We start from the raw sequence: 27,126 nt of genomic DNA on the forward strand, positions 1-27,126 counted from the left end.
GCGGGCCCTCCTCAGCCTGAAGTAGCTCCCTGCAGCCGGGCAACACACTCCGCGACAACGGCCGTTCGGCAACCGGACGACCGGGACATTAGCGGGCCGGTGCGGACACCGACCCGAGCCTCCGGATCGACCTCCGCGCACGCCGCCTCGTATCGGTCGTCCGAAGCCGGATTTGCTGGACGAGACGAAGCGAAGTGCGGCGTTTGCGGGTTTTTTTTTTTTTTTTTTTTTTTTTGGGGGGGGGGGGGGGGGGGGGTGGTGGGGGCTCATGAAACGCAACAGGAGACCGAGGGAGGAAGAGGATGGCGCAGATTCATCTTGATTTCCCGGTTATATAGGCTGAGAAAACTAGCTGCGAGCCCGCTGTTTAATATGATCTAATCTGGGAACGGCTCGTCCCCTATTGCACCGAGGATACACATCGCCGTACGGGACCGGGAATCAGGCTTGTCGACGATGTCGAAAATGCCGGCCAAGAAAAAGAGCTGCTTTCAGATCACCAGTGTGACTCAGGCCCAGGTGGCGGCTATCGGTGCCGCCGACGACACGGAGAGCCTGGACGACCCGGACGAGTCCCGGACTGAGGACGCGTCACGGGCCGAGTACGAGCCGGCGTGCGACAGAAGTTCGTCCGAAGAAGCGCTGAATAACGTCGGAGAGCCGGAGGCAGGCTTTTTTATGGCGCCGCCAAACGCACCTCAAGCCAGTCAGCTGTCTGCGCTGTCGAGCAATCCCATTGGGGAGTTTTGGAAAGTGGGAGTGTCGGGCTCAACTCAAGGTGGTCAGCAGCCGGCGGGGATCGGCGCTGCAGCCGGTTTACTACCCCTGATCGCTCAACCTGGGGCAACCCCCGGCGTGTCCGTAAACACGTCCCAGACTACTGCTGCGGTGTCCGGTTCGGCTCCCCCTCCTCACACCTCCACGGTGAGTTGCACTTCACGGTTCAGGGTCATTAAACTCGACCACGGTACTGGAGAGCCCTTTCGAAGAGGCCGGTGGACTTGTACGGAGTTTTACGAGAAAGACTCGGAGGGCTCTGTTGTTAGTAGGACTGTAGATAGCATAAGACATGCCGGTGCGACGCAGGACCCCGCTGCAGACAGAGACAGTGGGCTCGGGCTCACGGGAGGATCTGTGGTTGCCACGGCAACGCACTCGGGTCAGGGGACGGGCTCCACGGCAGACACCTCTGTCTCTTCGGCTCGCATGATTTCGGTGGAGACACTAGCACAGCAGCAGCAGCAGCAGCAAATAATCCACCATCAAAACTACAGCGCCCGGCAGCAGGGTGTCAGCGGGTCGGCCACCTTCTCCATCGTCAACCCTGCAGCGGTCCCAGCTCAGCCCGCGGCGGGAGCCCTCCAGCCCCCCGCTGCCCAGAACGTCCTGCCCGTTGGACAGAACGGCCTGCCTCAGTCTGCTGTCCACATCCAGAAGTCCCCCATCATGCCTCCCCCAGCACAGCCCGTTGGTTACCCTCCCCAGCAGCAGCAGCAGCAACAGGTTCCCGTCGGCCACCACCTGACCACCCAGTCCTCTGGACTGATGCAGAACCAGACTGAGTACTATCAGCAGCAGCAGCAGCAGCTTGCTTCCATGCCGCCGGGCCTCGCCACTGGCCAGTCGCTCCCGGTGTCCGGCCTCCCCGCAGTGCCGCAGCCCGTCGGACAAGTGCCCGCCTCGGTAATGCTTTCGGCCTCTGGAGGGGCTCCGGTGCCAAGTCAGGTCGGGGATGTTGCCGCAGCAGGAGGGGGATCTGTACCTGCTGGTCAACCAGCTCCGACCGTTTTGCAGCAGCAGACTGTGGGGATGGGAGGCGGCGGCGGCGGAGGCTCCATGTTGGTTGGTGGATCCGCTCTGCAGCAGACTGTGAGTCAGTATGCCGCCGGCGGACATCCACAGCCGCAAGGCCACCTGACATCCTCCGGTGTTCAAAATGTGCCTGCCATCCCAGCGAGCTCCAGTGTGCCCAGCGCTGGGCCCACTGCCGTGCCCAGTGCCTCCAGTGCAGCCATGCCAAATGTGACAACCTCCAGTTTGCCTCCAGGTCAGATACCCCACAGCAAGACTCCAGCGGCTTTGGGGGCGCAGGGCCTCCCATTGGTCGGGTTTGGACTGGTGGAGGGTGGCGGGGGAAGGAAGTTGGAAGGACTCATCAACGCACAGTCTCACGTCGTCTCCGGGAAGGAACCGGTGAAGCCGCTCATGCCTGAGAGCCTGCAGCTCACCACTCCGACTGTCAACAGCCTATTTGGAATCCACATACCTGTCGACGGGGAGGAGGACAGGTAACAAACCTCTATAACATTAAATGTTTCACCCATGTTGAGCTTTACAGATTCACCATTACCCATAATGCACGCAATTTGAACAATCACTCAAGGCCAGTGTGAAGCTGAACTGAGCTTTAGTGGACAGCTGAGGAGAAGTGTTACAGCAGACAGGGTGGGGGGAAAGAAAAGGGGGCAGGGGGGGAAATATAATGTTTTGGTTTTTTTTGAATTCTTGGAGCCCTAAGAAGTAGTGTAGCCCACCTGAGGCACCCATGGCTTCCCCAGCACAAGAAACAACTTGTTTAAAATACACATGACTCATATATATATATATATATATATATATATATGAGTGTGTGTGTGTGTGTGTGTGGAAGCATTTCTGTCTCCAACTTTTTACTCCCAGTTTAGTTGTCACCCTCTAGGACAGTGTTTGAGGCGATGGCCTTGGCTGCAAACATGAAAGCTGTGTTGCTCAGTGGCTCCTGTGTGTGGAGTTAGCTCAGTGGCCAGCCTATAAATGTGCCTGACCTTTTTTTTTTAATAAGTTAGTTCCTGCTCCAGGAAAATACTTTCTAACACAAACATAAAGAAAGGAGTGTTTGATTATGTGGTGCCGAATACACGACATCACAGTTTGAACTCGCATCATTCATCGGGTCGGGCTAATTAAAGTGTGTACAGAGGAGATCCGTGCACGTAAACAATCAAAACGTTGCTGATGTTACGTTACTTATGATCCTCCGCATTGCAAAGACCGGGTGGAAATATACCAGTAAACGTTACCCACGGCAAATGTCAATGTTTGCAGGTTGTTTGGTTTATTTAAACGGCGTAATGTGACCGCACACCGTTCGCTCACCGAACAAAAGCAATCCGTCTTCTCACTTCTCGGTTGTAGTCGGTGGCGCACACGAGCGGAAATGATACAGCGCCTGAAATCGCTCGCTCGTTTCTATTTACGGTCTCATACATGCAGCAGAGTGTAGACCAGACAGGATGTGCAGATTGCAGCACACTGGCACTACTTTTCTCCTCACGTGTGGGTGGACAGCCTCTTATTTTGAAGCACTTCAGGGAAGTCTAAACACTTCACATCACAAGTGTATTTTTGTCATTTCTTTGCCACTGTCCAAACCAATCTTTATTTTCTATTTTCTTTACACTCACCTGTAATTATGTGTGAGTGAGTTGAGGACCGGGCGTTCCCTCCCACCTAAAAAACAAAACAAAACAAATTTGATATTTGGATTTTTATCACTTCTGGTATTACTGTTTGCCGTACTTGTGTTCAAATGAAGTTTTAAAACGGTGTTCATTGGAAGAGTCCATAAAAACGGGGCCTTCGTGACCTCTCGCCTCAACTTTTTCAAAATGTTGTCACGCGTTTGTTCACGTTTTCAGAAATGGTCGGTGAAGTACTTTTTCTGTTGTTTTTTTTTTTGCTCGATTTTAAGTTAATATAATGTGTGTAAAGAGTTTTTCTTTGCAACTTAATAATCCATCTGTGGAGAATGTTGACGTTCGTCATCTTTTCCATTTATCATTACGCCTTTGCATTTCTTGCACGACGCTAGCTTGCTAACTGCTAGCCTGCTGCCCACAGTGCTGTTGCCTTGCAGCGGTGTCTCAACTTTAACACCAAGTATACGATACACACAACTTCCCACGTGGATGATGACGCATGGATGTCACACAAAACGTACATCCGTCACGTCTGTGTGTTCAGATGGGCCGTGACTTAATAATGATGCTAAGAAGAAGTGCGTTGTTCGTGCAGATCGCGGCAATGAGACCTTCAGGGTCTTTAAGTACCTCGATTGCCTCCGTGACTTGTGTGTCCCAGTTGTTGATCGTGGTGATGAAGCGGGTCAAATCAATGAGCCAAATACAGTAACTGACAGGACCAGCATGCATCTGTTCCTTTCACCTCATGCAACATCTGTATCTCATGACATTCCCTTTATGTCCATCCTGAAACTCTCCACTTCCCCAATGAGGGGGGGTGTCGCTCACAGTTTGAAACCCTCTGATATATAGAAATGGTGAAGAATGATTTTATTCTTTTTTTATGAGCACAAAATGTAAACATTTTAAATTCTTCCTCCTCACATGAACTGTTTGTGTATTTTTGACAACAGACCAATTAGTTTGGAGATTTTTTTTGTAAATTTTTTTAATGCCAGGCTCCATTTCCAACACTGTTGGGGTTTGTGACAATGCTTCTCCCTGCAGGCACTGTGTTTCTGGAGTACCTATGTTTTGCCTGTGAAGACTCGGCTCCCAGGCTGATAAGAGCAGCCGAGCCCTATCAGACATTGAGCAGTAGTCTTTCCACTGTGCCCCTATTCTGCCGATAAGAGACCTGACAGTGGGGTGTGTCGACCAACTCTGCTTGTTGTCCCGTCACGGGGCTTTTCTTATGCAACGCGAGCGGAGGCCGAGTCACTGTACGTTGTTACGTTTGGCGCCTTTGGACGCGGTTCAACCCGCCCACCCAGTAAGCAGCGCCGCACACTCCCTCCGGCTGACTACTGGTGGGGTTTTTTTTTTTCCTCTGGTACATCCTCCAGTGCTGTCGCTGCTTCGTACCAGCTTCGCCCCACTGATTGACTGACAGACGCGGCTTGGCGCAAAATCATGACACGTGATTGTTGATGAGGTGCTGAAGGAGCTCCCTTTGCTGTGGTATGCTCAGAAGAGGTGGAGGAAGCTGCAGCGTGAAATTTGCCGTGCCTCTCTTCAGGAGGCATTATAGCAATGCTTGACACCCCCTGTCCCCCATCCTCCCCCACCCTCTTTGTCCTTGCTGTTTGCCTATATCTTCCTCCACCCTGTAGTTTTCCCTGCAAGTAATTAAAGGAAAACAATGAAGCTATAGACTGCAGACTGAAGATGCTGTGGGATGATTTTCCCATAAACGTATTGCATCTGTAGTCTGTACGTAATTGACCTCATACTTGGGGCGGAGCTGTGGTTTTATTGTCCTCGCAGAATGCGAGCTTATGCAAGATCCTCCTCGGGTGGTAAGAGCGGAGGGGAGTCCAGGTCGCGCCCAACTCCCCCCCCCCCCCCCTCCCTGCCCGCCCCCCAGGATATGCCTAGCTGCCGCTGTGAATCGGGAGACTGCGGATGAGCGGTGTTACCTTTTTAAGGCGGCGGGTTGACTGGGTGTGAGCACAAGTATCCATGTTGGGGGTACAGGGGGGGGGGCACTCGCAAGAGGAAAGCGGCACGGTGTTGCAATACCTTTTGGACAAACTCACCGAAGTCATTAACGGCCCATTCTTTTTTCTCGTCACGGTGGAAGTGTGTGAGAGAGTGACACAGTGAGACAAACATGCACCGCAAGGTCTTTCCCTCCCATCGGTGACCTCTGCTTCACTGCTGTATCCTGTTTTTTAGCCCGAGCCGCTCTCCACCTTCTATTCATTTAATATTCCTCTGCTCGCTTCCAGCTTCCGCACTGGGGCTCTCTGGTCATATCGTATGACATTTGGTGGGCACATTTTATCCAGAGTGCCTCACTGAGGTACAAGTCAACACTTTTTTGTTGTTGGCGTTAGTAGTAATCCACGTTTTTAATCTGGCTGCCACCGTTTGTGGTCTAATTAGAACTTTTCCAGATGCACCAAACATGTAATCTAACATACGTGAAGGAGCAATAGAGTTACCTGTAACTGCTTTAACAATAGTGCAATCACTTCTGTGTGCACTCGTCAACTACTTCATCATGCTGTGACCCCAGCCTCCTCCTCTCAACCTTTGAGCTATTTTTAAAAAGAAAGATGCATTGTTCTCGTTTGACTGACACCACTAGTCTGTAAGTAGGCTTTCCTTCAGTCATCACCTCCACCCAGGTATGGACGCCCTCTATTGTTCTGACAAGCACAACAAACGCACCCCGAGGTTTTTAAATGACCTGTTTCACTGGGGATTTCACTGGGGATGTGCTGCACTGTGCTGCAGATAAACTCGGCTCAGAATACACGTTATCTTGTTTTTGGAAAGTGGAACTTCGGTGACTTGAAGCATTAACTCGTCTCACTTTTTAGCTATTTACTGCTTCAGAAACTAGCGATTGTTCAAATGGTTATTTATTTATTTTTTCTCAATGAAATTCACATCATTCATTAACCCCTATTACAACCCCTCCTTATCGGTTTAATTAAAGTCCTGATTGCGTCACAACGTACAGAAAGTCAAAATAAACAGCAGAGCTTACCCCTTTCTGATAATACCCCTCGTTTCTCTGGACAACAAAGCGTTTTCAGCTAATCCTGTTTTGAAATCACAGCCGACCTCTGTACTGTCTCCAGCACAGTGCCAAACTTATGTCCCACTCTGTATTAAAAAAATAAAAAGAATAATTTGTGGGCCTACACTACAGCTGAGTTATTAGCACATATCACAGGCGTGTATGCACAGAGTGCGAGTCCTGGTTTGGGCCCCGCCCACCCAGAGTCATTCATGACCTTTTATTTTCTGCAGGAACTAAGTACATCGTTTTTCTAATTGTTAAGTCATATAGTGTCCCTCAGACATGGTTCAGATATTGCCAGATTCGAGACAATCTCCTCTACACGATTGTAAAAAAAAGATATCTCTACTGCCAATATTTTTTTGGTGCGATACACGTAAAAATATAACAAGTTCATGAGAATTTTTTTTCCCTCCCGTGATATAAAGGCTAATGTAAACAATCTCTTAGCATTATCAAATTAAATAATGAAAGATCTGGATAGGTTAGACTGTTCTGAAAGAAAAAACAAGATGTAGCATGAATGGTTAGCGTTCGTTACCTGCACGATTTAATCAGGTATTGCTTCGGGGTAAGTCCTGTCACTGCAGCTGTCAGTTATTTCCCACTGCATACTGTACACTCCAGCTGAACATGCATCATTACACATGCTTACTTTACCTTAATGAACAGAGAGGAGGTTAACGTTATTGTGTTATAGCTCGTAGCTGGTTTATAGTGAATGGATAGATGCTAGCATCCAAGCTTCCAATCTCCTTTGGTGGCCATGTCATTATGGTGCAGTTGCTCCGGGACCTTCCTGTACTCCATCTCCCTCATCTACGACCCAAACACTGCTGAAAGAAAATCCCATTGGGACGCTGAAAACTAAATAGTTTTGACCTACTTCTGCCATGTGGCAGATACTGTATATGCATGTTGCCTGAACCTGAAGCCTCATGAGCACCAACAGTGAGAGCTTTCAACACCCTCTTTTAGCCTCTCTGTCTTCCCTCTGCCCCCCCCCTGCCTCCCAGTTACTCTACCTGTCCTGTCCATCTACTACCCCTGCCCCCACATTGGTAGCAGAACCCTTTTTCTGCCCCCCAGCGCACTGAAATAGTCTCCTTTTTTAAAGTAAAGTTCAGTGGGAGGGTTTGCACTGGAAACATAGCAGCTCATGTCCACCAATCACAGTACGTGTGGTTTCACCATGGTAGGTCTTGAGCTCACAGTCCCTATTTGTAGTTATGTTTCAGCGTGTGCACTTTAGTGGGACCGTCGCTGAAGTGCTGCGCCTCTGCAACACCTCGATGCAGAATTAAAAGAATCTATTTTGACACCTTTTATGTGCCAAACCTCTCGCACTTTCTTTTTTTTTTTTCTCCTTTTGCACCTTCAGCACAGCTGAAAAGTAAGTGCTTAATAACCCCCCCCCACCAAACAAGGTTATTAAGAAGTTCAGCACCGGGGGACTGAACCTGTGACATGGCCACTGGTTTGCAGAAAAGAAGTAAAAAAAAAAAAGTAAAAAAAAGAAACATGTGTCATGCTCTGGCTGGATGTGTGACATCAAGCAGCAGAAATGCACCAAAAGGTTATTTTTGTCTGCTGCCAGGTCATGCATTTGCTCCAGGGTGTGTGTGTGTGTGTGTGTGTGTGTGTGTGTGTGTGTGTGTGTGTGTGTGTGTGTGTGTGTGTGTGTGTGTGTGTGTGTGTGTGTGTGTGTGTGTGTGTGTGTGTGTGTCTGGTTGGCTCACGTGCTTTGACAGAGGTTTAGAAAAAGAAAAGGGGGATTTTTCTGGTGTGTACATACTGTATCTGGCAGGTTTTGCGCTCCCTCCTTCTGTCCTCCTCGCACTGCGTATTTGGGGTTTATGGAGGAGACCACACTTTCACCACTACTGCAGAACACTGCTTGCTTTACAAAGGGGAGCTTTCATAAATGGATATTGACATGTTGCATTCAAGACAAAGGCAGCCATTGAGAGTTGAGTGTTTGCTACTTGAAAACAGGGAATGATTACTCCTCTGCTCCTTACCTCATTCATGAAGAGGCCTCCAAGTCATCTGACCTCGTTGGTTTCGGCCTCTCGTAGAGCTCTGACTTTAGCTGTCAAAAGGAGAGCTTTTAAGTGCAGGTGTGTGCCTGCCACATGTGTGCAGGTTTTTTTTTCTTTTTCTTTCACCACTGCCTGCAAAGTAATGTTAAGCAGAGCCATAGGAGGAGGTTTGTGAGAGTGTTTAGTCATGAGGTAATTTGACAAAGGGAGTTTGTGCCAGATATTTCTAGGAAAAGAGCCTTGGCTGCTATAATATTCACACACATGCTGTAAATCAACTCCTCATTCCCCTGTGCTGCGTCTGTCAGCTCGCTCCTCTGTGTGCGCATGTGTGCGCATGCGTGCATATGTGTGCGTATGCTCATGTCAGTGTGCATTTATGTGAATGTGGGAGAGAAGCAGTTAGTTTTGAAAAGCACGAACTGGGAATAGATGAAGAGTGTGTGTGTGTGTGTGTGTGTGTGTGTGTGTGTGTGTGTGTGTGTGTGTGTGTGTGTGTGTGTGTGTGTGTGTGCAGAGGTCAACATGGGGATTTCCTTTCCCCTTCCCGACATACATCCCTTGGCATAGTACATGATGTTCCTGAAGCTAATCAACTGGAATATAGGAGGTCATCTTAAATTCCGTAATAACAAAGTAAAAATTGTGAACAGTTGTCAGCTTTAAGGTTCCTCTCCCGGCTTTGATTAAACCCCCAAAAACAAATCTCTGTTCATTTCAATGACATATTTAGAAGCAAGAAAAAGATCCATAAGTGGCTCAGATGTAACTCTACACCAAATAGTCCCCGCCTCTATCTCCACCAATCCCTCCACCACTCACCTGAAACTTGAGCTGGCAGCTCCACCATATCGAAAGCCCCACCTCCAAGTTGACGGGATTGGCTCTTTAGGTATGTGACATGAAACCCTGGTTGTCTGAATCGGGGATTTTTTTTTTTTAGAAAGAAAGAAAGTGGAAATGCTAATCCATGGTGTTCGCTGCTTATTTTGATCGTAATACGTCTTGTAGCACATGAAAAAAACAACCTCCATGGACATGTTAACAAGGTTTACATCGAAGTTTGTCTTTAACCCTTAAAATAAAACAGGTTTTTCTTAACTTTGGAAAATAAATCTGTATGTATTCGTATATAAATATAAATATTCTTTAAATTATAATTTGTGCTAGATTTGGTTTTTCCATTAAAACAAACTCAATGAATGATTCAGAGTTTTGAAGTGAAAAGCAGGTTTTAATATGTCATGCCGTGTGTTTGGTTATAAGAGGACCGGCTAAGCTTGAGTGGTGATTAACAGTGTAGGTAAATGGCCTGAAGGAGGCCCTTAAAGTTTATGAAGCTGTACCCACCTTTGAACATGCATTCCTGTGTAGATCAAGACTCCCTTTCCTTTAGCCCCTCAGCTGTGATCTGTTTCCATGTCCTATATGTTGTATTGAAGGCCGAGAGGCTGTAGAGTTAACGGCAGCGGTGGAGTTGCGTAAGAAAAGCATTTCTAGAAATCAACCTTGAATCTATTTTCCCTGTTTTGAGCTCCTCACTGTTTCTGTCTCTTCTCTCTTCCCCAAATGTGGTTGACACAGGAACCCCTCCAAGGCTTTCTACCAGGCCTTCCAGTCTGGCAGCAGATTAAGAGACTCAAAGGCCCACAGTGATAGGTACAGTACTATACTGGATTGGACTGCAGAGGCCTGCAAGGGTGTAGCAGTGTGTGTGCAGTGTTCAGTAGCAGTGGGCTTTGCTTCCTCCACGTGCATGGACTGAGATTGGAAACAAAGCCTGGCAGCAAGTGCAGGTTTGGCCAATAGACTTCTCAACAACATCTCTGTCTCTCGCTGCTATTTTCCCTCAATCTCTCCCCGGGGCTTCGATAGCCTCTCTGTCTGACATCATATGTTGTCTGCGCCACGTTTTATTTACTGCCTGGGTGTTACTTCCACAGGTCCATTTCTGCAGTCTTGTGTTTCAGCCTCTTGCCGAGATTTTGGGTTGCAAAGACGAACAATAGAACGGAGTCCAATAGGGCAAGCAACACAAGTAGTCAGACATTTAATCAGATTATTAATAGGTTTAACCCAATTAGGGCTGAGACTAATGATAATTTTTTTAATCAATTAATCTGACGGATATTTCATAATTGATTACATTTATTAAACGTCTTTCTGTTTCTGAGAGTTTTCAAGTGGCTTGTTACATCGATGAGTCGATTGATCTGTCAAAGCCCCCTTAGTTTGCTGAGACTTTTCAAGTCTGGTTCATGGTTATTTTAAATACTGATACCCCCTCCTGAAAGTAATGGACTGCAGGCACACGGAGGGGGACCAGGGTAAAGCCGCCGCACTACGCTGAGGTTAAAGTTTCGAATAACGTGTCACTGGCCTTCTGCTGCACCACGAGCCCCTTGGGCCACCGGGAGCGCGTTGCTCAGACGGAGGTGGTGGGGGTCACTGGGCCGTTCGGTCGGGAGTGATGGCACAGACAAGGGAGGTGTTTTCAGCAGCCACCTGCAACGAGAGGCGTGTGCAGCTTGTGAGACCTACATGATAGCTACGGGGGGGGTTGGCCGCGGGTAAATCATGTAATGTAGAAAATAGTGTCAATGGTTCAGAGTTTCCCGCTCAGTATAGATCTTGATAACAACACTTACAGTTCTTGATATGAATGTTGACATTTTACACTCCTGAAATAGTGAAAAGAACATCGGCCTGCTGGACTAATTTATTCATGGACTAATTGTTTAAACTATAAATGCAGTTATGTGATCCAAGTTATTTAGAATCGAAAACAAAGATCACGTGATCAAAAGTTGAGGCAGAATATCTTTGCAGCCGAATAAGATGTTTACTAATTGGTGAAAGCTTGAATTTTTGGTTTAAGTAATCTGGTAGAACTGAGTGTTAATTTACATCCTGTTTGATCCATTCTGGTGAAGATCTGCAGTTCATTTGTCAAGTAGGAGGTATTTCTTCATAGTAACGGGCCGAGACGATGAAACTATTAATACCTTCAGCTGAAGAGTGTGTGTGCATTCTGACTGTAACACAAGATTTAAATAACCCGAGTGGTGCTCTCGCTCTACTGTGTCACTGTTGCTGTCAAATGGCTTTTCCTCACAGTTTCATTTGAAATGCATCATGAGCTTATTCAATTGATAAATGACGGTGTGTGTTATGTGAGGGGATGCCTTCAAACGGGCTCAACATTTTTTTCTAAAGCCACTTACAAAAATGAAAAGAGAAGCGCATGAAACCACCTCCGAGTGGCAGGAAATGAAACAGTTTTTAGAGAAATATACACCATCGCTAGCTATTGAGGAACTGTGTACACACACACACACACACACACACACACACACACACACACACACACACACACACACACACACACACACACACACAAATTTCAGTCCATTTGTAGCTTTAACTATTTTGGTTTAGATGCAAATAAGTAAATCGATATTGTGTTTGCATCTTGTAAACTGCAGTGGTCTGTGCAGCGGAGGTGATTTGGTTCACTCAACAGTTGTACTGTAAGATGGTACAAACGGGGATGTCATGAGCCCCGTGCTTCACTTTTTTCCTTTTTTTATGTCGGAGTGTTGTGGCTACACTGTTCGGCCAAGGGCTGCTTTTGTTTCCATGGATGCAAAGATAACAAAGGATTTGTTTGAGACTCTGTATTTGGTCTATTTTACTCAGGTTTTTTTTTTTTGGGGGGGGGAGTCGTGTCTGAAGTAATCCCATGAAGTCATAGAAGAGGTTGTAAAAGTTGAAATGCACTAAAACATACTGTCTCGTCTGTACTTCTCCAAGTTATTTGACTCTGATATAATTTTACTGTAATATGTACTTTAATCCTGAAGTAGAACTTTACCAGCAGCACTACAGAGGACTTTGTTTTCGGAGTTCACGTTCCCCATTCGGGCATCCTCGTGGCTCACTCGGCAGACGGTCCTCGTAGAGGACCTTTTCTTGTGTTTATCGTCCTCCGGGGTCTCTCCCATGTTTTTCTCCTCGTCTCAGCGCGCACGTTTTCCGACGGTTATATTTATCTTTTTAACTGACCGTTCAACAACTATTTTGAATGTTGAATTTTCTTTAAAAAAAAAATTATTTGCGAGAAGTTATCTGCAGAACAATGTTTGGCTAGGATTAGTTGCCGGGCAACCAGCCTGTAGATTTTATGAATTCACTGTGGCTGGACAAGAAAGAGTCCAATTCACCGTCGCCCGTCCTAGCATCACTGCAATACAAATGTCTGACCCCAAGGGAGTGACAAGGTGATGAAGTTGCGCCGTTGGTCGCCAAATGCTGTAGCTTCCTGTATCTGTTTCAAATTAAAAGACCTCAATTCAAATTGAATTGATTATGTATTATTAAATGATTTATTTATTAATTTTCTACAAACAAAATCAGTTTAGAGGTCCTGGTCGCCACATTTTGTAACCTTTTGGATAGAGTGGCAAATCGCAAGCCATTAATCCCATCAGACCACACAAACATAGATGCTGCCCAAATAATGATTGTAAATCTCTGAAATTGAAATGTTGGTAAATGTCAACTATGGAACAAACAGCGTTTTTCACAGATTATTGTTGAGCAACACGAAACTCCGAACCCTTTTTTGTCTCTTATCTGTATGTTTTAATACTCTGACCAGTTCCTTTACAATAGATTTGCTCATACCTTGTTTGCCGTGATGAAAACTTTCAGTATTAAACCCTATTGGAAATATATATACTGCTGCTTCATGGTTACATCGGAGTCATGCTATTTACAAAGAAGTTTTGATGCTCGCTTAGGTGACGGCACTTCCTCATTTCATTCTCTGTTGGCCGGCTCCCTTTCTACGTGCACAGCTGTCTAATGCCATGCAACATTAACAGTGGAAGATGTCTCACACATCTAATCGTGGAAATGAGACCGTTTTAAGGGCACGTCTGCAAAGCCGAGTCACCTACCAAGAGAGGTAAATAAAGTCTAATTTAACAAAGACCAGAAGTCACGCCTTCAAATGAAAGGCATTTATACGTCACAAGTGCCGAGGTGAGACCGACTCGTGCACCTGTTGTCCTTGGGCATATGATCAGGCCTCGCCTCCTCGGCTCTGTACTTGTCTTATCGTGTCTCCGGCAGGCAGTGGCCAGCTTTGTTGTCGCTGTGGTGCTGAAGGGAACCTACAGCTCATAAATATGCCAGCAGTTCTGCCAGAGGCAAGGAATGACAACTATTTGATTCTCAGATGGGTTATTCATCCCCTCTGCTCCTCTCGCCAGCGATCCGTGCGAGTGTAAACTTCTCGGCCTCTGTTGGACGTTTTATTGGCATTCCAATTTTACAGCGAACGCTGGATGGGGAAGGGCCAAACTCGACCCGGAGCTAATGAACGTCAGTCCTGTTCGTGTTAGAGGGCGAAGTTTACAGATGTGCCGGTTGCATAATCAGTAGCAGCGTAAGTTAAAACCCTCATTAGCACGTTGTTTCATCTCGACCCGACCTCCAGGCCGCCGGAGCTCGACCCTACATACATCGGGAGTTGTATAGTGTTTGCTTTGTAATGCTGGAAAAAAAAAACCCTGAGGAAGTGGCTTTACTGTGCATTCAACATGTTTTGTTTTGAAGTCGGGCGCTCCAACTAGTTTTTGGCTTTGACCTGAAATCTGGAGGCTTAATCAAGATCATATGTGACAGAAGCAGGACTCCAAAACAGTACTTACTCATGTTGTGGCTTCCAACACCCCCACCCCCACCCCCTCCAACCCTTCCCCCAACACCCCCCCCAACCCTCCCACCAACACCCTTTCCAACACCCCCCCCAACACCCCCTCCAACCCTTCCCCCAACACCCCCCAACCCTCCCACCAACACCCTTTCCAACACCCCCCCCCAACACCCCCTCCAACCCTCTCCCCAACACCCCCTCCAACCCTCCCTCCAACCCTCTCTCCAACACCTCCTCCAACCCTCCCCCCAACACCCCCTCCAACCCTCCCTCCAACCCTCCCCCCAACACCCCCTCCAACCCTCCCTCCAACACCCCCTCCAACCCTCCCTCCAACACCCCCTCCAGTGCCAGTTGTTCTTGGAAGTTTTGCTTGGAGTACCAGATGGTGTCCTAATAAGGCTTTGACTTGATTGTTATTTCTGCTTGCTTCAGTGTTACTCGTACATTTGCGGCTGCAGTGAAGAGTGGCTGCCCAAACCATCATGACTCTACAGAATCATCTTACTCACTTTGACTCCAGCAAGCTTTCAAGTCTGAGCTCAGGTCACTGTGAAAACCAATCTGAAAAACAAGGGAAAAAAAAAAGAAGTTCATTGGCCTATTGATGTTTTCCAGTTTCCATAGTTACAGATTCATGGCTGGCTTGTCACATGTCTTACTGACAGTGCACATGGGTGTTTTTGAGTTTTGTTTCTCCTTTTACTCCCTAGTTGGATTACAGTAGTCTCACTCCACCTTGTTGCCTCCACTGAAACCAGCTGGAGGAAAACCTCAAGAGAAAATGCTTCCTGCCCTCTGCTTTAATGGCACTGAGGTCATTCAGTCATCAATAAAGCATAGTATCACAATATTTTGCACGGCAATATTATAATGATACACGGAGGTCAAGTATCGATATTGATACTTTTTTTTTTTTTTTTAATAAATACATTTGTCAAGTGCATGGAACATTTCAGACAGGTTTTAATGATAGTGTTTGTCAGTTTATCTGCTTGATAATCTCTTTCTGCTGCAATAACAAGTGAGATGAAGATGCTGAAAACTTTATTCTTCAACAGATGTTGACAAGGTTTTCTTTTGGGGACATAATTTACTGTAAAAAAAGAAAGAAAAGAAAAGCTAATATATTCTAATATATAGTAATATATGTTATCACAGTACTCGGTATATTACAAAAATGTTTAAAACCACTATAATATATGTATCGTGATTGTAAGTATGTATAATATCGTCTTGTGACTTATGGTCAGACTTGTGGTAGGAATATATATATATATATATATATATATATATATATATATATATATATATATATATATATATATATATATCAAGCCAAATGCTTGATTAGTTAATTATTCAAATAATCAGCAGATCAATCTAACATAAAAAATTTAAAAAAAAATCCCTGCTGATATTTGCACAACATGCCACCTAATGATGTTAATCTGTAAAGCCCTCTTCTGAGATTTGAGCCCACGCTTCCCTCACAATATGGACCGTTATCAATAAAACATCCAGATTTCCACCTCTCCTTTTAATCCAGGGAGTGTCCTCCCTCGGCGAGCATCCACTAACCTCGTCTCCAGAACAGCTGTCTTTACGACGTCTTCATGATTGCACACATTTTTCCCCATCTGCCTCATCTCCGTCACACATGACAACAATTTTAACATCTTCATTCAAACTAGTGATCGTGCACTGGTTTAACACCTCGCATTGAGCTTTCAAAGAATCCCCACATCCTCTTTACTGTGATTGGTTGGTCTTCTCATTCTTCTTATTTCTTAACTGGTTGGCTCTTGAAACGGCAAATCATGTCGTCGATGTTTCTCAAAAGTAGAACCGTGTGCATTTACATTTGCTAATGCTGGACTATAACACGTTACAGCGGGCCTGTATTTAGTACGCGTGTCTAATATTGTGCACACGTACTGCTGCAGAGTGTGATCTGGTTTATAAGAGAGCCTGTTTTTGTCTTCTGCACTGTCTGTTGTGAAGCAACAAGGGTGTAACCCGGAGAGTCCATTCAGGGCCTGTATTTTATAGACCGAGAGATTCCTCTCGGCGCAGGCCCGTTGAAAACTCCTGTTGGGGGGGGGGGGGACTATTGGAGGGCCCGTGTCTCACGCCTCATCTAAATTAAACACACATTTGATACTGGGTGAAGTCGTGGTTGATGTGATGTTGTTGTGTTTTTTTTTTTTTTTTTTTACAGCATTGGGTTGTGTAACCGCTCGCTGGGGGTGGGAAGGGGGGGCGGGGGGGGGCGGTGTCACATAATGTGGTCTCTAAGGGAAACAAAGAGATACTAATGAGTGAGTACCGACTTCTGAAATGTACATTCTTGTTTTGTAATTTATTTCTGGGAATCGGCCTGAGTGGGATCACGTGTACCTCGTTCGACACGTGGAGATTGTGCGGCGCGAGGTGTATCTTGTTCGACACGTGGAGATTGTGCGGCGCGAGGTGTATCTTGTTCGACACGTGGAGATTGTGCGGCGCGAGGTGTATCTTGTTCGACACGTGGAGATTGTGCGGCGCGAGGTGTATCTTGTTCGACACGTGGAGATTGTGCGGCGCCGGGTGTACCTGCCTTGTAGCTTATGTCAGACGTCATCATATCTGACGGAGATCAAAGGGAGGAGCGGAGGACGTGGGGATGTGAGTGACAGTGTTTCATAACGGCCGAGGTATGGGGAAACATTCCTTCATCAGTACAGCGTGCTGCATGGGAGTCTGTGGCTCAGTCGGCAGAGCGGGTTGAACACCAGTCGGAAGGTCGGCGGCTCGATCTCCAGCTCCTCCCGTCCACCTGCCCGGGCGCCCTTGAGCAAGACGCCGGACCCTAAGTTGCTCCCGATGGTGAACCACCGGTGTGTGAATGTGCTCCTGACGGCAGCACCTTGCATGGTGATCTGTCTCGTGAATGGGTGAATGGGGGGGGGGGGGGAAAGCCATGTTAAAGCGCTTTGAGACCGAAAGGTGATAAAGCGCTATACAAGTACAGACCATTTACCATTTACCATGATAAAAATCAAGCCAGTGCTTCCGGTGGCCTCACACACGCCGTTGAGGAGAAGTACGTCCTCACGGGGGGGGGGAGTCTTCAGTTGAAGGCACCTTCCTACCACGTGGTGGCAAACTAAATTAACTAAATTAATATTCTTTTTTTTCTTTTTTCTTTTTTTTTAAGGCCAATAAATGAATAGGAAAATCAGTAATTGATAGGTAAAAATCCAAATACTGATGTAATAGCTGGTATTTTTAACAAACCGTTTTCAAAAAGTTTATTGAAGTAGTTTATTAAAGAGTTTTAACAAAAGTTTGTACTGAACGAGCCATTTTTTTTGGGGGGGGGGATGGAATTAGCTCGTCGTGGCCCTCTGGTGGAGAAAATATTTAATAGCGACAGCTTCTCAATGATCCAAAACGTGTGGCATTACAGTTTTGAATCACTATGTACAGCTGGCACAGTCTGTAAGTCGGTTGATGGAGGGATATACGTGATATTTTGAACGGACATGAGTGTTTAGTGTGATGAGCCCAGTTAGTCCTGTGTCTGCTTATTATCAACTTTTAAATTGAGGGACAGCAGATAAATCTGAGGGGGACGGTCAGATGATTACTGTGAGATGAAAGAAGAAAAATACAAAGTTTTATTGAAATGACACCATGTGAGAAGTTTAGAGGGGGGGGGGAATCCCTATTTGGTGGAGCTGTTAACAAGTCATAGACATCTGAAATGTGACTACAACTACACACTATTTTTGTAAGACATCAGAAGACAAACGGGTTGGAAACCTCTGGTTTAATATTTAACAATGTGCTGTATTTAAAAAATAAATAAATTTAAAAAAAACGTGTTATATTATCCGGTGTGTTAAATTGAGCAGAATGTAGTGGAGGAGAAAAGTGAAAGATTTGTCTTTTTTAGAAATGTGGTGAAGTGGAAGTGCGCAGTGAGCACAGAGTGGAAACACCTCAAAACTGGACTCAAACACGACTTGAGTAAACGTACTTAGTTACTTTCCAGCTATTCGGAACCGTCTACATTGGCAGTGGTACTTTTACTTCTACATAGTTTTTCAGCTGTCGCCGTCACAACCCCCCCCCTCCCCCTGCAGACACGTGCAATGCAGTTATCTATAACTATGAACCAGGAGGAGCCAGAAATAATGTCAAGAGGTGTTCCTCCTCCTCCTCCTCCTCCTCCTCCTCCTCCTCGCCCCCGTCGGTTCATGTTTCAGTTTTCCAAATGTGGTCACACTCGCCCTGAGAAACCCGCGCCGCTGCGCTGCCGGCGGCCTTTTGTCCTCCGCTGCCGGTGGAGCCTTAGCAGCAGCAGCAGCACCACCACCACCACCACCACATCCACCATGCCGTGCACGTTCTCCTACAAGGCACCGGGCTGCCCCGGAGACCCGCCCCGGCTCGCGGGCCGCGCTGACCCGCTGCGCTCCTACCGCTCACGCCGCAGGTAACAGCGGGGGGTCTCCGAGGAGCTGCGCGAGGAGAACAGACGGGGGGGCGGGGGGGTTAATCCGAGCTGTGCATTTATAGATCTGTGGATTTAATTTTCCACGCTGGGCTCTAGACACGCTGAATATTAAAGTCAGAGCAAATCATGCATCATTTTTGCCGAACTTGTTGCGTTGCCTTCCGTCATTGTTCTTGTTACGCGCCCTGACCTAGATTTGCAGGTGAACATGGTGTGACCCGGAGTGATGACGGCAGGTCATCTCGTATGATCTGTCCCGGGTGCGTGCGGTGACCGGCGCTGCCTCGGTTGATTAAGTACCGGGGTCTTGTCGGTTTTTACCCAAAGACCTGCGGGCTACATTCGGCTCCGTGGTTTCAGTAAAGGTACCAGGTGGTTTTCAGCGTTGGAATTATAAACCAAGTACATTTACTCAAGTACTGGAGTGAAGTACAACGTCGTACTTTACTTCGAGTGTTTCCACGTCATGCAACTAAATGCTTTCACTCCTGTTAATCTCACTAATCTTTAGTTACTTTTAAGATGACAGTTTTTCACACTCTTCCTGTTTAGCGAAAGCCACGCATCTCCAAATTTGGTGATTTGGAATTTGTATTTTTCCGATAAACCGAAGGATTAGATGTTTTTTTTGTTTTTTTAATGCTTGGAGAAAGTTCTCCTACTTTTTAAGATAAAAGCCTATTTTAAAACCCACTTGGACTCTCTGCGAAATGCATTGTATTTCTTAGCTTGTTGACTTTTTAGAGATGCGTAGTTCTTGCAGAACAGAAACGATACAAACCTCTGATAATCTTACTGAACATGAAGCATTACCGCCGATTAAACTAACTCTCAGTACATGAAACAAGCACAACCTTAAATACCGACAGCGGTAAAATGCACGTAAATCCAACAGTAATAATCCAGAAACATCACATACGATCGTAAAATGATTGCATAATGTGTACTTTTATTTTTGATACTTTTAAGTACATTTTGCTTGCACACTTTTACTTAAATAAGGTTTTAAATGCATTACTATTACTTGTAGTGGAGTATTTTCACAATGTGGTTGTTGGTACTTTTGCCCAAGTACAGAAGAACTGTTCTTCCACCGCTATTGGTTTGAATGTTGTCTTGTATTTTTTTTTTTTTTTTTTGCTGTTTCCACGTGTTGAAAGCAGAAAAGTGAACTGCCTCTCCACCAGCTCTTAAATCCCGACACTTGTGTGATCAATTCTAACACGACTCTCTCTGTCCTTTCTTTGTTTGTGTTTTTTTTTTTCACAGTGCCTCTGGAACCAATGTTGTTGCCATTGATAATAAAATAGAGCAGGCAATGGTGAGTAATCACATTATTTCCCACTGATCATGTGCTTCTCTGTGTGAAACGTTGTCTCGCGCTTTAATGTGAAACATACGAAGCAGGGCTTCAGTTACACCGAGGGGTTGCGACACCGGGGACCAGATATATGCTGCCGTATCGTGTTGCTGAATCCATGAAGTCATTTGGATTGACCTTTATTTGAATCCTACATCTGTCTTGACTTCTTCACGAGTTTTTTTTTTTTTTTTTAAGACAAAAAAAAAAAAAAAGGGAGTCTTTATGTCTTGTTTGTCTTTGCCCTAAAGCATCCACGCTGACTGACGACTCAATAACAGCCTTAGCTTCCCTCTCTTGTCTGCTGCTTGTTAGAACAAGATAAAGCAGCCTTTGTGCTGCCCGTGGTCAGGTCCTCTCACGTCGTTGTTGACCCGGTAGCTCACTTCTCGACCTCCTCTCCTCTCCCTCAGGACCTGGTGAAAAGCCATCTGATGTACGCAGTGCGCGAGGAGGTGGAGGTGTTGAAGGAGCAGATCAAGGAGCTGTTTGAGAGGAACTCTGTGCTGGAGAGGGAGAACGCCGTGTTGAAATCTCTGGCCAACAGCGAGCAGCTGTCCCAGCTGTCCACCCCGGCGGCCCCCGGCTCCTCCGGCGCCACGCCCCCCCAGCAAGGACTCAGCCAGCCTCTGCAGCAGGCCCAGCCGCTTCAAGTTCAGCCGCAGTCGCAGCTCCAGCTCCAGCACCACCCCAAACCCCAGCAGCTCCAGACTCAGCCTCAGCTCGAACCCGGCCAACAACAACAACAACAACAACAGCAACAACAACAACTGCAACCCAACGTCACCTCCGCTTGAAGTGCATCCGAAGAAAAACAAGAGCATCTTCGCTTATTACAATTAGTGTATGTGAAATTAAAAGGAAGAAAAAAAAACTTTGTCTTCTTAGCCACCAGCTTGACCACAAAGTACAGTGCTTGTGTGCGTGTGTTGTGTGTGTGTGTGTGCACGTGTGTGTGTCGGGGGTGAGTTAGCAAGCGAGACTGTGAATTGTTTTTGGAATGTAAGTGTGTATGCATCTGTACTGTGGGCCTTTCCAGTGTTAATGCAATCATCGAGAGAGAGAGAGAGAGAGAGAGACAGAGACAGAGAGAGAGGGAGAGAGACAGACAGAGACAGAGGGACTGAGACAAAGTGTGTGTGGAGACGGCGCATCAGGAACGGTCGGGTGGTGTTGGTGGTTTTTTTTTCCCCCCATCTTCGCTCTGTTCCTGGATTGGTTGACAGCTCGCAGAGAAGGATATGTTTTCTCGGACCGGGCCCGGGCCGGAGCCAAACCCAACCCGCGACCTGACCTGAAAGCTGCTTGGAAGCGTGGGTGTGGAAAGCGAGGGCTTCGCCTCATGTAAGGGACAAGATGGAGGAGTGATTGTAAAAAAAAAAAAAGATTCAAAAAAAAAGATTCAAAATTCAAAAAAAAGCGATTATTTTTTTAAAATGAGATAATTGAATGGGTAAAGGGGTATTTTTTAGCCTTGCTGTTTCATGTTGTAAAGTAAGAACTGGGGAGAGAGAGAGCGTGTTTTTCATTTTGTTGTTTTCGGAGCGCTGCCGTTACTTTTACATCAAGTCCAACTCGTGCATCAATCTTTTTTTTTTTTTTTATTTCTACTGTGTAAGTGTTTTATTTATTACAGGGCTGCTATTTACATAAATGAACAATTTCATGAAACCTGTTTTATCAGGAGCCCGATGACTTTGTTTCCTCCTTTCTTCTTAACAGTGTTTCAGATTGGCCACACTTACTTCCCAGGCAATGCTTTCCAAAAAAAAAAGAAAGAAATTCTGACAAATGTTCAACACTAACTCCGATTTTTCGCTGCCAATTCATAGCTCGAGTCAAGATCCAGTTCGAATGTACATTTTTGTAAAGTATTAAGAGTCTTGATGGGCGTCTCTTCAAATCCGAACCTGATCCTGCAGAAGGCAGTAGACGACAATTGGATCCTGTTGGTAGTTTCTCTAAAACTGAATTAGTCTTGCCATAACCCCCTCCTTACTTCCATTTGTTCGCCATTGTTTTTTCCTGCAGGGGGGAAAAAGCTGTGAAATCACTCAACATACTTTGTAACCAAAGATGCAAAGCTGTGTAAATTGATTATTTTTTTGGAAATGCACACGTGCATTTCTTCCTTTTGTTTATTTTGTTACTTTCTCTTTCACAAAATATTTTGTTGCTGTTCGGCATGTTCTGCATGATCTGTAATCTTCAAACCACTTTCTTACCTCATTTTTATTCAGCACTCTTATTGTAAGATAGTCTGTGAACAGTGGAAACGGGGAGGGGGTGGGGAGGGGGGGGTGGGTGAAAGGAGGCGGAGCAGCGAGTCGAGAAAATAACCTAGTGTCACTGACACTAGTCACAGAAAAATGAAGTGAGCCATGTTTTATTCATTTAAATGGTGTTTGAATTTCATATGCCAATAGTTTTGTTACATTGCAAATTTTAATGTATTTAAATAAAAGCAATATTCAGATTCCAAAATATGTCAAGTTTGTTTTGTTAAAAAGTACCAGAAAGCAGTTTATTTATATAAAAGTCATTGTAAAATGTTTTTTTGTTTTTTTTTAGCTCTGCAGACATTTTAAACTTTTTTTACTGTTCATTGGAAAACTACCAGAAATCACGTGTGGAGGCTCAAATTGCTGCCGAATTTAAAACGCATCCTCTTGCATAAAGCAAACGGCAGGTTATAATGCTACAGACGGAAACAAACGCATCACAACGCCACACCAGATTGCTGTAAATGAACAGGAAATTGTCTTGATTTCTAGCGAGTCAGATGCCGCTGGTTGATTACGAGAAGAAGCAGATTTGAACCGTGTCCAGCGCCGGTGGCTCTACGAGCTCATCTGACGGACATTTTAAAAAGAGAAACTTGTTTATTTGAAGAAAGTATTACAAAACAATTCTTGAAAATATCCACACAAAAAAAAAAAAAAAAAAAAAGGTGTACCGAGAACATGCACCGTCCTCTAATACTTCTTCATAATATTGTCGACAGCTCCGAGTCCAAATCGGAAGAAGGCCGTTTGTTTCCCAGCGTAGAACATCCACAACACGCACAGCGGAGTACAACGATACGGACAACGGGTGGGAACGTCTTTTAAAACACTCTTTCCATTATCACTTCGCAGCCGAGCTGTTGCGCACGTCGTAACTCATCCGTTCCGTCCTTGCCTTTCCTCCCGGTGGTGAGGTCGGTCGGTCCGTGGGCTCGGCGCTGTGCCATCCGTCGGGGAGGTGGTGGGGGGACGGGGGATGGGGGAGGAGGAGGGTGGGGTCACTGTGCGGGTCTGAGCAGCACAGAGGCGCTTCAGGAGTTTTACCCGTCTCTCTTTCTCTCCCGTCTTCTCGCTGCCTTAACCCACAGTGACAAATCTGCTGCCTTTGCTGCTCTGAGCCGTGGCGGCGCGACGATCTTTCAAGATGCGGAATCGCTCGTTCAAGGTCATCGACGTTTGCTGCGGAAAGAAGAAGAAGGAAAAAAAAAAAAAAAAAAAGTCAAGAGGACACGTCGACGCAACCAAAACAACTGGAAATGAAACTGTTCCCATGTATACAACCGTACAGAAATTACAAGCGGCGCGCGCGCGCGCGCACACACACACACACACACACACACACACACACACCGGTTTCCCAACACTGTTGATGTCAAACTGCAGAGGCACTCCTTTTGGTACTTTGGTCTCCGCCGTTTCCACTTTGACTGGAGCCGAGCCGACCGCCGGAGGATGCAGAGTCCAAGCGCTGGGAGGCCTGCGGACAAGTCAGGGACACGGTGGCCGTGGTCAGCAAGTGTGTAATAAACAACACCTTATTCTTTCATAAATGATCCCTGTAATTCCCGAGTACTTACTCAGGCTGAGTCATGGCTGTAGGGTTCTCAATTGAAACAGTCAAGATACCAGTGCTGGTTGTCGATGTGCGCCACCTGGTGGACAAACAAAAACAGTGTCTCATATTATGCAAACACAACAGACACCGACCCTAAAAATGGATAACGGTAGTCCTCCTTTCTCGCTGAGTGATTCATATCCTCAGCGCGAGTTGCCTCTTCCTCACACATACGATACTGTAACACAGGCAGTTGGACAACGAGAGCCCAAATAAAAGTATGATAGCACTCACTGCCGTGTTTTGACTGGAGGAGTACTGGGACTTGGCTTCTGCAGCTGGGCTTGTACCTGCAAAGGACATGAAGACTCAACAGCGGTGCACTGACAGCTGGATGAGAAGGCTTCAAGTGAACAGGTTCCATCCCATTTAATCTACCAACAGTTCTGTGCTGCGGGCGTTAACGTCAAGTACCTTGAGTCCCCTGCGAAAAAGAAATGTGGCCTGGCGCGCGTCCCTCTGACTCTGCTGGACAGGCGGCAGCGGTCTGCATGAATAGAACACCAAAACAAAAACAAAAACAAAAAACAGCTGCGTAAACAGTGTTGGTCTCGTCAAAGTGTACGATTGCGCCGCACAGTTTACCACGTGTATGTAATCGGCACATTCAGATCAGCCTGCACCGCTGTTTGAAATACAACTCGTGTTTTCCGTCCCGCCTCTTAAAAGCGAGCCGGCAGCGCCCTGCGGATCCAGCGAGCTGGAGGACGAACGCAGCGTTTTAGGTGTTCTCACCGCCGCCGCAGCTGGAAAGGTCTCCTGACCGCCGTCGCGTTCGGGCCTCTCTGCGCCTCGGGCCTCCTGTACGGAGCTTCAGGGCGCTGAGTGAACGGCCTTGTCCTCTGTCTCGGTTTCTGAAGAGGGGAGGTGACAGACGGGTCGATCTTTTAACATACGGCACATCTACCCGAGGGCTAAACTATTTGTGGAAGCTGGACCGCTTCGACAAATAAAACGGAAATAGAAGAAGTTCCAATAGTTCGGAGATGCAAAACAAGACATTCAAAGACAAAAGTTGTTTCAAATATAGAAGCGCTTTTACAAGAAATATGAATATAACTTTTTTTTGTTTTGTTTGAAATTAATTGTGACACAGCTTGATACAAAAAAAAAAAAAAAAGTACTGGAAGATAATCGTTTCATTGTAGTGAGTGAAAGCATTTCTATCCAACCTGCTTCATTTCCCAATCTAAGAGATAAAACTTGAATTTTTGACATGCACTTTGAAAAAAAAGTTTGAATTTAACTCTAACTTTGATGACAAATAAATTAAAAAAAAAAAAAAAGGAGAGTAAGAAGACATGAACTGAGGGCTGATAGAAAAAGAGAGGACAGCGAGTGATGACGCTGCGGCGGGCGGGCGGGCGGCAGGAGATCCAACATTCAAACTCCAGCAGCTGACACTTTTATCAAGTTCATTCCAGAGGAAATATCTCTCGGATGAAAGGAAACAAACCGGAAAAGTTTCGAAGACGGTCTGAGGCAGATAACGAGGAGAGGCAGCTAACGAAGCAAGCTTGCCGTTCCTGGGTACCAGACGGCGGCTGCGGGTGTCTGTTGCCAGGCGACAGCGCGAGGAGATATATCTGCCTTCAGGTGTGATGAAGGTCAGGCAGATTCAGGTCTCTGCAGTGGGCTTACCGTTAAGACTCGCCAAGCAAGACGAGATTCGGTAACCTTGGTGATGAATACGAGCGTTTTTTTTTTTTTTTTTAAAGTATCGGAGCTTTATATGTATTTTTTTTTTTCCGGTCTCATTTTCAGTGCGCGCGCACAAGACGTGAAAGTTGATCCAAGCGTTAGTGCAATGCAAGCGCCACAAGTATGAGGTTTTACAGTCATCTCAATTTAAATATTTAATCTCCGGTGCTGCTTTCTTTTATGTCCGCTGTGCTTCAGGTTGTTTGACTTTGCTCCTGTTAAACAAAGAGGGGATGTTTTATAACGCTCATTTTAGCCGGAGACAGCGGCTGTTTGTCAACCCAACCAGTTGGGATAAGAGTTTCACGTCACTACTTTTCTCACATTGCAATACGCTTTGTACGTTAAGAGATGCCGTCTGGCATATTTTCGCCACTATTTGAGTCGAACCATTCCGACTGGAAGGACAGAGAAGTTGCTTAATGAACTTGTGACCGTGTATAATTCAGCAAGGCAAAAAAAAAAAATTAAAACCAAATACTCAACCACCTTGAAGAAGGCTGCGAGTTCTACATCTGATTTCTCGACGCGTTTTGTCCTCTAATATTACGTTCACACTGTCAGTTCAAATCCAGTTATACAGCGGTGTGAAAAAGTGTTTGTTCCTAAACCTATTAACTGGTTGGGCCACCCTCAGCAGCAACAACTGCAATCAAGCGTTTGCGATAACTTTCAATGAGTCTTTTGCAGCTGTGGAGGAATTTTGTCAACACTCATCTTTGCAGAGTTGTTGTAATTCAGCCACATTGGAGGGTTTTCCAGCACCAACCTCCTCTTTAAGGTCATGACACAACATCTCAATAGGATTCAGGTCAGGACTTTGACTAGGCCACTCCAAAGTCTTCATTTTGTTTTTCTTCATCCGTTCAGAGGTGGACTTGCTGGTGTGTTTTGGATCATTGTCCTGCTGCAGAACCCAAGTTGGCTTCAGCTTGAGGTCACGAACAGACGGCCGGACATTCTCCTTCAGGATTTTTTTGGTAGACAGTAGAATTCATGGTTCCATTTATCACAGCAAGTCTTCCAGGTCCTGAAGCAGCAAAAACAGCCCCAGACCATCACACCACCACCACCATATTTTACTGTTGGTATGAGGTTCTTTTTCTGAAATGCGGTGTTACTTTTACACCAGATGTAATGGGACACACATCTTCCAAAAAGTTCAACTTTGGTCTCGTCAGTCCACAGAGTATTTTCCCAAAAGTCTTGGGGATCATCGAGATGTTTTCTGGCAAAAATGAGACGAGCCTTAATGTCCTTTTTGCTCAGCGGTGGTTTTGGTCTTGGAACTCTACCATGCAGGCCATTTTTACCCAGTCTCTTTCTTATGGTGGAGTCATGAACACTGACCTTAACTGAGGCA

At 46.0% G+C, this 27,126-nt stretch overlaps 2 protein-coding genes across 3 annotated transcripts in view; one reads left to right on the plus strand and one right to left on the minus strand.

Annotated features, from left to right (window-relative positions):
- The first annotated feature begins 266 nt into the window (after positions 1-266).
- LOC138629034 (TSC22 domain family protein 2-like) lies at positions 267-22,646 on the plus strand. Of its 2 annotated transcripts, XM_069712501.1 has the most exons (4): positions 267-2,288; positions 10,161-10,235; positions 20,072-20,123; positions 20,576-22,646. In XM_069712501.1, the coding sequence occupies exons 1-4, from the start codon at positions 457-459 to the stop codon at positions 20,957-20,959; spliced, it is 2,343 nt and encodes a 780-aa protein (XP_069568602.1). In that variant the 5' UTR covers positions 267-456; the 3' UTR covers positions 20,960-22,646. The 2 variants fall into 2 exon arrangements, with proteins under 2 accessions (XP_069568602.1, XP_069568603.1); XM_069712502.1 differs by lacking the exon at positions 10,161-10,235.
- LOC138629038 (UAP56-interacting factor-like) overlaps positions 22,533-27,126 on the minus strand; it is a 7,235-nt gene continuing 2,641 nt past the window's right edge. The window contains exons 4-9 of the mRNA XM_069712509.1: positions 24,798-24,916; positions 24,477-24,549; positions 24,297-24,352; positions 24,025-24,099; positions 23,798-23,924; positions 22,533-23,626 (exon numbers count right to left, since the gene is read on the minus strand). Coding sequence (XP_069568610.1) covers positions 23,525-23,626; positions 23,798-23,924; positions 24,025-24,099; positions 24,297-24,352; positions 24,477-24,549; positions 24,798-24,916 — 552 coding nt within the window. The 3' untranslated portion in view covers positions 22,533-23,524. The remainder of the gene's footprint in view (positions 23,627-23,797; positions 23,925-24,024; positions 24,100-24,296; positions 24,353-24,476; positions 24,550-24,797; positions 24,917-27,126) is intronic.

This window comes from Brachyistius frenatus, unplaced genomic scaffold (assembly GCF_029030835.1).
Source record: "Brachyistius frenatus isolate BFR_SWC_R1_liver_20210118 unplaced genomic scaffold, ASM2903083v1 Contig_110, whole genome shotgun sequence".
NCBI lineage: Eukaryota > Metazoa > Chordata > Actinopteri > Embiotocidae > Brachyistius > Brachyistius frenatus.